This window comes from Pecten maximus, chromosome 18 (assembly GCF_902652985.1).
Source record: "Pecten maximus chromosome 18, xPecMax1.1, whole genome shotgun sequence".
NCBI lineage: Eukaryota > Metazoa > Mollusca > Bivalvia > Pectinida > Pectinidae > Pecten > Pecten maximus.
Genome location: NC_047032.1, coordinates 1416916 through 1429130, shown reverse-complemented (window position 1 = coordinate 1429130; position 12215 = coordinate 1416916). Strand labels below are relative to the sequence as shown.

Sequence of the window (12215 nt, the reverse complement as noted above, 5' to 3'; positions counted from 1 at the left end):
TTTAAAAGATATATATATTGTACGCCAGCTTATAACAGTGGTATAGTGTGATCCAGGCCTATCTGGTTCATCAAGGGATTCAGTATGAAGGGGATACCAACATGCCCCAGGGAAAAATTATCTTTATAATACCGGTTTTCAGTGGAATTTTCTCCCTGATGGGAGGCTTGACTAATAGAATCTAACATGGGTCTGTTCCGCGAACAGGGATATCTCAACCCTCGTGTAAGAGTTTGGCTGGCCAGCACTCGGCTTGCCGAGTGCTGGCCAGCCAAACTCTTACACGAGGGTTGAGATATCCTTGTTCGCGGAACAGACCCATGATCTCACATACTTGCCACAAAACAAGTTTTTATGAAAGTTTGTCATTGCGCCGTCGTCAATGCTCCCCAGAATGTGCGTCAAAATTTATGACGTCATCATTTACGACTTGGTTACTCAACGTAAAATGATGACGTTACGTTATTGTGAGCAGCGTCATATAGCGCGTGTCAGCTGTCTTTACCCCCCTGTGTAAGATCGATTTATCTTTTCCCTAACAACCACCGGATAACCCTGTGAAGTATGGGAGAAAAAGCAGCCTTACCTGGTCCATCGAAGGGTAACAATATCGACGGTATTTTGCTATGGGAGGCCAGAGGGAGAAGATAGAAGTCCTTGATATATTTGGCACAGTTTCCCACCACACCACACCGCGAACGGCTGTTGAGGTAGGAATACAAGTTGATGTAGGATGTCTTTTCCTCTTCTTTGCCAGGTATGAACCGCAGTATACAGATATCCTACAACATTTAGACCACACCATCCAGTTTACTTCAGTGAAACAAGAGTCATCTATTAATAGGTTAAAGATACTGTACAACACATATCAGTTTCAATTTTTTTTTCTATATTTTTTCACATAATTTGCCTCTTCTGCTATGAGGGATACCTGTTATTACACAATTTCGTAAATTAGTGACATCACGATGTTATCTCTCGCTAGTTTATCAGTAACAACACCATGATAATTTCATAAATTAGTGACATCACGGTGTTATCTTTCGCTTGTTTATCAGTAACAACACCATGATAATTTCATAAATTAGTGACATCACCACGTTACCTCATGGTAGTGAAAAACTACCATCCTGAACGTCCTCGTGAACGACTTAAATACATACCCTTGTGCCAATCTTTTTCATTTTGGACAGGTAATCCCACACCTGCTCGGGGGCTATCCTCCCACACACATGGATTGTATCAGGCAGGTCCTGTAACATTTAAATTTAGACGTAACGAACAACGATCAACAAAATATTTCAATGATGATGGCAAAATTCATTTAATATAAGTTAAATTATAAATACTTTCCCAATTTTTCTTCTCAGTACCATGCACTGCAGACAACACTTTTCTTTAACTAACATTTAGCTTTCTGGTTCCAAAAGTGATTAAAACCTTAATTGAAAAGCATTTATAATAAACAAGAGGTCCAATTGTTCTGTATCACTTAAATGGATATTTCGATAACAAAGTGCTAAGTTATATTACAAATACTTTCCCCATTTTGGGATCTGCCGTGATGTGACTCTTGTTTCCTTCCATCTCTATATATCGGTACAGTACCCATTTGTACCTTCCATCTCTATATATCGGTACAGTACCCATTTGTACCTTCCATCTCTATATATCGGTACAGTACCCATTTGTACCTTCCATCTCTATATATCGGTACAGTACTCATTTGTAACTTCCATCTCTATATATCGGTACAGTACCCATTTGTACCTTCCATCTCTATATATCGGTACAGTACCCATTTGTACCTTCCATCTCTATATATCGGTACAGTACTCATTTGTACCTTCCATCTCTATATATCGGTACAGTACCCATTTGTACCTTCCATCTCTATATATCGGTACAGTACCCATTTGTACCTTCCATCTCTATATATCGGTACAGTACCCATTTGTACCTTCCATCTCTATATATCGGTACAGTACTCATTTGTACCTTCCATCTCTATATATCGGTACAGTACCCATTTGTACCTTCCATCTCTATATATCGGTACAGTACTCATTTGTACCTTCCATCTCTATATATCGGTACAGTACTCATTTGTACCTTCCATCTCTATATATCGGTATAGTACTCATTTGTACCTTCCATCTCTATATATCGGTACAGTACTCATTTGTACCTTCCATCTCTATATATCGGTACAGTACTCATTTGTACCTTCCATCTCTATATATCGGTATAGTACTCATTTGTAAAGTCTGATTCATTTTATGTAGTCCAGGGTCATTGTCAGAGATCAAATTTGTCCTTGAACTTAAGACACAAATAGCTTGAACTTGACCCAGTGACCTTTGGTCAGTTGATTTCTTGTTTAATCCTAACTCTTCTTCATAAAGTCAAGACAAAATATTAGAAAAATTAGAAAATTTGACCTCAACCTTAAACTAGTAACCTTGACATTGCATCAATCGACCCATTGACCCCTGTGGGGCCAGATTCACCGTTTATACAAAATTGGTTCCTTATCACGAAGGAGTGCTTCAGACCAAATGTGGACCAAATTCTCTCATTTCTACAGAAGGTTTTAAAGAATTTGCTATATTTCCTCTATTGGACTCTGCCCCCCCAGGACCACATGGGCCAGACCCACTGTTTAATTGATTCCCCTTCACCTAAGGACGCTTCATACTAAATATGGACCAGTTAAGCTTACTATTACCATTTTGACCTTGGGTACTCGACAGTGACAGTTTATAAACATTGCCATTATAACTAGGTACTAGAGAAATGGTCGACATACCAATTTGACCTCTGGGCCAGAGACCCGGTAAGCTGTTGTGACAAACTTGGCAACATCCTGCATGAAGATAAATCCTTTCCACAACTGGGGTCCTGATGGGGTGAACTTCATCTTCTTCTCTAACCCAGACTGAAGAGCTGAGTCAGGGGACCTTCAAATGTTAGACATATGTTAGTGAGAATTACATATAGTTTATATAGATCTACTAAATAGTAGTATATATAGTGAGAATTACATATAGTTTATATAGATCTACTAAATAGTAGTATATATAGATCTATTAATAGCAGTATATATAGATCTACCAAATAGCAGTATATATAGATCTACCAAATAGCAGTATATATAGATCCACTAAATAGCAGTATAAATAGATCCACTAAATAGCAGTATATATAGATATATTAATAGCAGTATATATAGGTCCACTAAATAGCAGTATATATAGATCCACTCAATAGCAGTATATATAGATCTACTAAATAGCAGTATATATAGATCTACTAAATAGCAGTATATATAGATCTACTTAATAGCAGTATATATAGGTCCACTAAATAGCAGTATATATAGATCTACTAAATAGCAGTATATATAGATATATTAATAGCAGTATATATAGGTCCACTAAATAGCAGTATATATAGATCCACTCAATAGTAGTTTATATAGATCCACTCAATAGCAGTATATATAGGTCCACTAAATAGCAGTATATATAGATCCACTCAATAGCACTGTATATAGATCCACTCAATAGCAGTATATATAGATCTATTAATAGCAGTATATATAGATCTACCAAATAGCAGTATATATAGATCCACTAAATAGCAGTATATAGATCTACTAAATAGCAGTATATATAGATCCACTAAATAGCAGTATATATAGATCCACTAAATAGCAGTATATATAGATCCACTAAATAGCAGTATATATAGATCTACCAAATAGCAGTATATATAGATCTACCAAATAGCAGTATATATAGATATATTAATAGCAGTATATATAGATCTACTAAATAGCAGTATATATAGATCCACCCAATAGCAGTATATATAGATCTACCAAATAGCAGTATATATAGATCTACCAAATAGCAGTATATATAGATATACTAAATAGCAGTATATATAGATCTACCAAATAGCAGTATATATAGATCCACTAAATAGCAGTATATATAGATCTACCAAATAGCAGTATATATAGATCTACCAAATAGCAGTATATATAGGTCTACTAAATAGCAGTATATATAGATCTACCAAATAGCAGTATATATAGATCCACTCAATAGCAGTATATATAGATCTACTAAATAGCAGTATGTCTAGATCTACTTAATAGCAGTATATATAGATCTACTTAATAGTAGGATATATAGATCTATTAATAGCAGTATATATAGATCCACTCAATAGCAGTATATATAGATCTACCAAATAGCAGTATATATAGATCTACCAAATAGCAGTATATATAGATCTACTAAATAGCAGTATATATAGATCCACTACATAGCAGTATATATAGGTCTACTAAAGAACATTATATATAGATCTACCACATAGCAGTATATATAGATCCACTAAATAGCAGTATATATAGATCTACTTAATAGTTGCAGGATATTGAATTTCACTATTTGTGGTCATTAAAGCCAGCTGATATTTACACCTTTATACTGACTGTACTAGATGTGTGAAATTTTGACTAAGTGACGTTGACAAAATTCAATCTGTATGAACGAATTCCTGATGGGAAAACCCAAGCTCTATTAGGCCTCCTGAATTTACCAACTATACAGTGGTACCGATGACCTGATGGTTCAACAGAAACCAAAACTTACAGTCAAGAAAGAAAGTTCACTACACTTTTTACATTAATGAAATCAGAGAATTTAAATTATAACCAATGAGAAGAGGAGAAAATACCCACCCAACAGTGACGGTGGAGTCAACTATGGGTGGAGTTTTGTCAGTCTGAATCTTCGCCTTCTGTATAGCCTTCAACACTTCCTTCACCACCTGCTCCGCCTTTTTCTGCTCCTCAACTGTTTTCTTGGTCGACACTGCCTCAGTTTTATCGTCTTCTTCTGAATCCTAGTAATTTACAGCAACAGTATATGTATATATTCAGCAAAATCAAGGGTGAATATTTATACTTACATAAGGCGTACGATGCTCTCTATAGCCGCAATCATATTTAAATGAAGAACTGTTTTAGGATTTGCTATTCCAAGATGGAAGGCAGTGTCATTTTGGTGGCAGAGGCATGAATAACTAATGAAACCAACTTCTGGGCATTTAAAATATAAATTTGGCAAAGTCCAGAATTTCGAAGGTGCTTTCACATTTTCATTTTTAGTTATTTTGGTGCACAAGTAGGCATTGCAGGATTAACAAGAGGCCAAGAAGGCCTGCATCACTCAATTGCATATTTCAGTAATCATGGCAAAATAACATTTTAGTTATATGACAAATATTTTCCAATATTTTCAGCAACATCTGCCAACAATTGTTAAAACCAAATCTGGACCAAATCATATCAACGTTAAAGAAGTAGAATTTTGAAGAATTGGCCATATTTCCGATATTGGGTTCTGCCTCTCCAGCCGTAAGGGAGCCACAGACATTTATTCAACACTGGATCTCCTTTGTCCAATAATGCTCCAGACAAAATTTTATCCAAATTCGTTCAATCCTTCAGGACTAGTTGCAGTTTAAAAGAAAGTTGACGGAGAGATGAACAACACACCATACCATAAGCTAACCTGCCCTTTATGCTAAAATTAACATGCTGCAGAGCCGAGAAAACTAAAAACACATTTTGTCATAGGAGGACATTTCTGTTACTAATCGCAATGTTCTGTGTTTCTGTGTGAACTCAATAGTTCACTGACTTTTACCTCCACAGTGGGTCTGCGGGCAACCTTCACTTTCTTAGAGACTGGTTCCTGCTCCGCTGGTGGTGCTATCTTTCCTGTACAGATCTGACAGTTGAGGTCAAACAAATGTTGTTTGTGCTGGGAGGTGGTATCATTGACGATCAGCTCAGACAAGATATCCGCCTTAGGGGCATCCTCCGTCGTTTCAGACTTCTGTTTGCTGACCTCTGGTTTAGACTACATCGCAAATTAAAGACAATTTTATTAAATACTTCATTTATAATAATATTAGACTGTATTTACAAGCTTAGCCTAGTCTACCACAATGACATGGTCCTCAAATTTAGTTCTTTGTTTTCCTTGAAATGATGTGATCCTGTCAAATTCAATACCAAAAGGGATTTTAGTACAACATATTAGTTCAGGAGTTAATTCCAAGGATTTCTGTAAAGGCTGATTTCAAATCAGACACAAATTTCAAAAGAAAATTGTTACATACATCCAGTGTACTTAAGTCTTCCTCCTCCAGAGTGACCTCCCCTTTGTGAGTTTTCTTCACGATCGTGTGCTGTTCTTTCATGTGTTCTTTCTCTGTCATTTCGATCATCTCCAGATTCTACAGAGAAATGTCAGGCTATGAGATTGTAAATAAGAATCTGTTATGATTAGACAGCTATCAGACATAATGTTTACAAGAGGCCCATGGGTCTTAAAGTCACCCGAGGAAATATTTCAGTCAATTTGACCCTTGGAAGGTTTCTGCAAAAATTCACTGAAATTTATTCAGGGGTTTATGAGAAGAAGTTGAAAATTGATGGTAGGCAACGATGGTTATAGGTTATAGGGTATAGGTTATAGGTTAACCTAACCCTTCTGGCCAGATGACCTTAAAACCTGTCAATCTGTTATCATTATCATGTGCATTGTTAAATATATAAGAGGAATAAACTACGTTGCATTAAAATTCAATTGATAGACAGACTCATAGGATATCAAAACTTGCACTTTTTATGTACATTATCTGAATTTTAATGGATACAAATTAATTTGTGGAGATGTGAAGATGCACATGATTTAAGCATTATTAAAGATACCAACCTTACTAGGAACTTAGACAAAAGACAAACAAATTTACAGTATTCGAATGAATTACTTACATGTTTAGTTTCGTACTCCCGCCACATGGCTAACTCCCTAGAGGCCAATTCTTCAGCAGTCATTCTTACGAGTCGGTATGGCTTGATAGTTCCAGACAAAACCTTCCTAAATAAACCCTAAAAACAGAAACATTTCACATATAACATAGAGATACCAAAATTAAAACTAATCACCATATCAAAGAGTAGAACATTAACAGCAGGGATATTGGTGCCTAACATTGAACTATCTTTATTTGTTCTATTTTTGTCTCTATTACTGATCTGATAACAAGGAGAACATATGAAATCTAAGAGAAATATTAAAGAAGAATTCTCTGTGAATGAAAAATACCAAAGCTAAACTTCAACTGTAAGCCATTTTGCTTTCTGACTCAAAATCAAATGAGCACAACTAGGGACCAATGGAAACCTAATATGAAGTTTACAAAATGTGACCTTGACTTTTGACCCAGTGACCTTTACCTTTATTCAGCTGAGTTCTTATTTAATAAAAAAAAATTGTGAAACAAGTTATAACTTATATCAGTCACATTACAACAATTAAGAAACAAGCTATAACTTATATTAATCCTTTTACAACAATTGTGAAGCAAGCTATAACTTATATTTATCATTTTACAACAATTGTGAAACAAGCTATAACATATATTAATTTGTATTGGCCTGGATGAAAGCGTTATGAGGGGGTCTAAGTATGGGATGAAACAGGAATACTTGTCGAAAACCCACGTGGTCGTGTAAGTGACCGCATATCTTTTCTTAAATACTTAACAGCCAAGAACAATATTAGTGGACAGATGGATGAACTGAGGGCCAGACCTCTTATTTGACTTACAAATTTCATGCTAAAATGGGAAATTTTGCCTCCAAGCTTTACCTGATTTTTGGAGTCCTTGAGGTTGAAGATGAGGCTGCGGTACTTGGCTTTATACTTGGTGTTTGTATCCTTGAAACACTTGAAGAGTTCTCCCTCCACACTCAGTGCTAGTGACTTGATCTCGCTGTTGGACAGCATGATGTCGTCTGCCTTACCAGCCCTACAGATAAACATTATCAGGGAAGTGTGATAATAATAGAATCTCTCGTCATGTTTGTAGGATTACCTCACCATCAAAACCCTAAAAATCACCTTAAAACAGCTTAAAAAGGTCCATACCAGTGTACTGTAAGCACCAGAGAAGAGGCCTAGAGGGCCTGCATCGCTCACCAGAATATTTCAGTAATTTAAGCAAAATACTCTCTAATAAGCTTTATTACAAATATTTTCCTACTTTTTGACTTGCCCCTCCCAACCCTAACCCTAGCCTTTACCCTATCACTACCAAATCTGGACCACCAACATCTTTTGCTTGATTTAATTTGTTTTATCTAAATCTTAAATACCTCCCCCACCAAGAACCTGGTTATAGTCTCGAGATCCACTTTGTCCTTGACCTTTGGAACCAAATATCCTTTGCCTTTGACCCAGTGACCTTGGAAAGTTGACTTTAATTTTCTAAAACTTTGCACCATAATGTATTAATACAAGAGGCCCTTTAAGGATTACAGCCATATATGTAAAGAGTGCACTTATATGCTCACTATATTCCCTAAAGGCCGAGGAAGCTTACACTGCCAATCCGGCCTCAACATATGCTACTGAATAGTAATTTGATATGACATAATAGCCTGGAACTTTATCATAATGATTTATTCTCTATAACAGGTAATAAATTGTAAACTTAACCCGTTAATTATTAATTTCCGATTCAACACTATTTATAGACCTCTTGTTTATACCTTTATCAACAGCAGATTTGTCTAGATTTCTACAATTCACTACAGTCTGGGATGTTGTGTCTCCACACACAACACACACACCCCCTTATTGTTGTGTCTCAACACACAACACCCCCCACCCCCTTATTGTTGTGTCTCAACACACAACACCCCCCACCCCCTTATTGTTGTGTCTCAACACACAACACCCCCCACCCCCTTATTGTTGTGTCTCAACACACAACACACACACACCCTTATTGTTGTGTCTCAACACACAACACCCCCCACCCCCTTATTGTTGTGTCTCAACACACAACACCCCCCACCCCCTTATTGTTGTGTCTCAACACACAACACACACACCCCCTTATTGTTGTGTCTCAACACACAACACACCCCACCCCCTTATTGTTGTGTCTCAACACACAACACACCCCACCCCCTTATTGTTGTCTCCACACACCACACACCCTTATTGAAGCCATGTAATTGTACAACTGTTACATATACAATCAGTATTTCCAACGCAACAACTTTCAACCAAGCATATCCATAAAATTCATTATTATCTGAATATTGCCCAAGTTACCTGTCACTTTCAGTGTTAACTTCATTCAAAAAGTTGTGTGACAGCCAGCCAATCAAATTGATTCTACTTTCGATTTCCTCAAATCTTTCAGTTACCTCCCTTACAATACCTTCTAGGCTAAGTAAGTCTAGGCTATAAATAGCAACTATGTGCATGTAACAATAAGAATTATCATTTTGTTTGATTTATTGGCCTTTTTCTTATAGATTTCTTACTCTAAATTACTGAAATACACACCCTGTTGATAATGCAGTAGCATTCCATTTAATATATCTTAGACATTTAAGTAAAATCTCGCACTAAGATGTTGAATAGGTGTTTGAAGCGAATGCTTTAATATCAGCCATATTGGATTAAAGCGGAAGTGGTGTTATAGATGGAGGTAAAATTGTCTCCATATAAGGAAATAACACCCATTCTACTCTGGATTGTCATAACATTAATGTTCATTAAGAGAGAAAAAAACAAGAGGCCCACAGTGCCTGTATTGCTCACCTGGATATTTCAGTAATTATGACAAAACATTCCCATTGAGTTATCATATAAATATGTTTTTTCTCAGTCAGACCCACTGTTTAAACATAATTGGTCCCCCTCATCCCAGGATGCTTCAGACCAAAATATGGATTAAACTGTCATTCCTACAGTAGAAGGATTTCCCCTATTGGGCCTCATCCCTCTGGATAACCATTAATTCCAGAGTTTGGTTTGCTTGGTTTGTTTTTGTTTAACGTCCTATTGACAGCCAGGGTCTTTTAAGGACGTGCCAGGTTTTGGAGGTGGAGGAAAGCCTGGCAACTGCCCCACAAAGGCTTAAAAGTCACGACCCAGAGGTGGAGGGCTATCTATAGTGATATAGCTATAGTGTCAAGACACCTTAACCACTCGGCCACCGCGGCCCCAGAGATGAAGTCGTATCCATAGTAGATTTCCTTACCTGTGAGTGAGGGCATCTCTAAGAGACTTTCTGACGTTGAGTCGAACAGGATCTGGACCTTCATCAGCTTTCTTCATTTCCTTAGACTCTTCACATTTCTGCTTCTCTTTTTCTGTGATATGTTTCTCGCGATCTTTCTGCTTCTCTCTCTCTTTATCTGTGACAGATATATGACAGTAACTTAGTGATATGTTTCTCGCGATCTTTCTGCTTCTCTCTCTCTTTATCTGTGACAGATTTATGACAGTAACTTAGTGATATGTTTCTCGCGATCTTTCTGCTTCTCTCTCTCTTTATCTGTGACAGATTTATGACAGTAACTTAGTGATATGTTTCTCGCGATCTTTCTTTTTCTCTCTCTCTTTATCTGTGACAGATTTATGATAGTAACTTAGTGATATGTTTCTCGCGATCTTTCTGCTTCTCTCTCTCTTTATCTGTGACAGATTTATGATAGTAACTTAGTGATATGTTTCTCGCGATCTTTCTGCTTCTCTCTCTCTTTATCTGTGACAGATTTATGATAGTAACTTAGTGATATGTTTCTCGCGATCTTTCTGCTTCTCTCTCTCTTTATCTGTGACAGATTTATGATAGTAACTTAGTGATATGTTTCTCGCGATCTTTCTTTTTCTCTCTCTCTTTAACTGTGACAGATTTATGACAGTAACTTAGTGATATGTTTCTCGCGATCTTTCTTTTTCTCTCTCTCTTTATCTGTGACAGATTTATGACAGTAACTTAGTGATATGTTTCTCACAATCTTTCTGCTTCTCTCTCTCTTTATCTGTGAGATTTATGATAGTAACTTAGTGATATGTTTCTCGCGATCTTTCTTTTTCTCTCTCTCTTTATCTGTGACAGATTTATGACAGTAACTTAGTGATATGTTTCTCACAATCTTTCTTTTTCTCTCTCTCTTTATCTGTGACAGATTTATGACAGTAACTTAGTGATATGTTTCTCGCGATCTTTCTTTTTCTCTCTCTCTTTATCTGTGACAGATTTATGACAGTAACTTAGTGATATGTTTCTCGCAATCTTTCTTTTTCTCTCTCTCTTTATCTGTGACAGACAAAGACAATATCAAATACGACCTTGACAAATTAATTTTGGTTAAAATGACACTGTTATTTGAGGTTCTTACTTCCATAGAATGACGATGGTTTCTTTGTGGGACAGAGGATTTCAAAGGACCGATGACTCTCCAGCCATATCTTGATATTGGCCTCTGTGGGAGCATTATTGCCTGTCAGAATTCGCCCGGTCTTTTTCTCCAAGACACACACCTTCCTCTCAGCTTTGTCTTTTAACTGAAATAAAGAAATGATCACAAAATAGGATATTATATATGTAAACTTGTACAGACACTTTTATCTTTCATTCGAATGATTTCTATTTGAATAGTAAATTATTTAACAGAAACAAGGATGGAGAGTATTACAACAGCAATACAAAATCCCCTGCCACACCTAGGAGTGCACCTATTTATTTCCCATTTTTTTTAACTACATGTTATATTGATAATTCATACCAAGTTTCGTTAAAATTGGAGTAGTACTTTAGGAGTAGTTGTCCGGACAAGCCTCAACCGATACTGATCATGTATACCAAGTTTCGTTAAGATCGGAGTAGTACTTTAGAAGAAGTTGTCCGGACAACTGTTGTGTGACAGACAGACAGACAGACAGACAGTCGGACGTACAGACAGACGGACAGACGGACGGAGGGTAAACCTAAAGTCCCCCGTTTTTCAAAAAGCAGGGGACTAAAAAACAGTCCGACAGATATCATTACTATGCAAGAAAGTAAGAAATCTGTGTAAACGCACAACCATAATACATGTATTAACATTGTTCAAGTCTTCTAAATTTTTGTTTCATGAAATATAGTTTAATTGGACAAGATGGATCTTACTATTAAATGTATTCCACATTTGAGCATAATACAGTACATTTTATACTGTACATATGGGCAAGGCATCTTAACCAAATTTTATCAAACACCTACAGCCATTTTTGATAGTCAGACCATCAACTGAAAAGATGACAGATGGATTGTTA

The 12215-nt window shown here is 36.5% G+C and overlaps 1 protein-coding gene across 2 annotated transcripts in view; it reads right to left on the bottom strand.

Annotated features, from left to right (window-relative positions):
* LOC117317151 overlaps positions 1–12215 on the bottom strand; it is a 43839-nt gene that overhangs the window by 3915 nt on the left and 27709 nt on the right. For both annotated transcript variants that reach the window (XM_033871949.1, XM_033871948.1), the window contains 10 exons: positions 11300–11465; positions 10153–10309; positions 7743–7902; positions 6863–6979; positions 6205–6321; positions 5727–5942; positions 4757–4920; positions 2810–2960; positions 1164–1253; positions 587–782 (listed from right to left, as the gene is read on the bottom strand). In XM_033871949.1, coding sequence (XP_033727840.1) covers positions 587–782; positions 1164–1253; positions 2810–2960; positions 4757–4920; positions 5727–5942; positions 6205–6321; positions 6863–6979; positions 7743–7902; positions 10153–10309; positions 11300–11465 — 1534 coding nt within the window. The remainder of the gene's footprint in view (positions 1–586; positions 783–1163; positions 1254–2809; positions 2961–4756; positions 4921–5726; positions 5943–6204; positions 6322–6862; positions 6980–7742; positions 7903–10152; positions 10310–11299; positions 11466–12215) is intronic.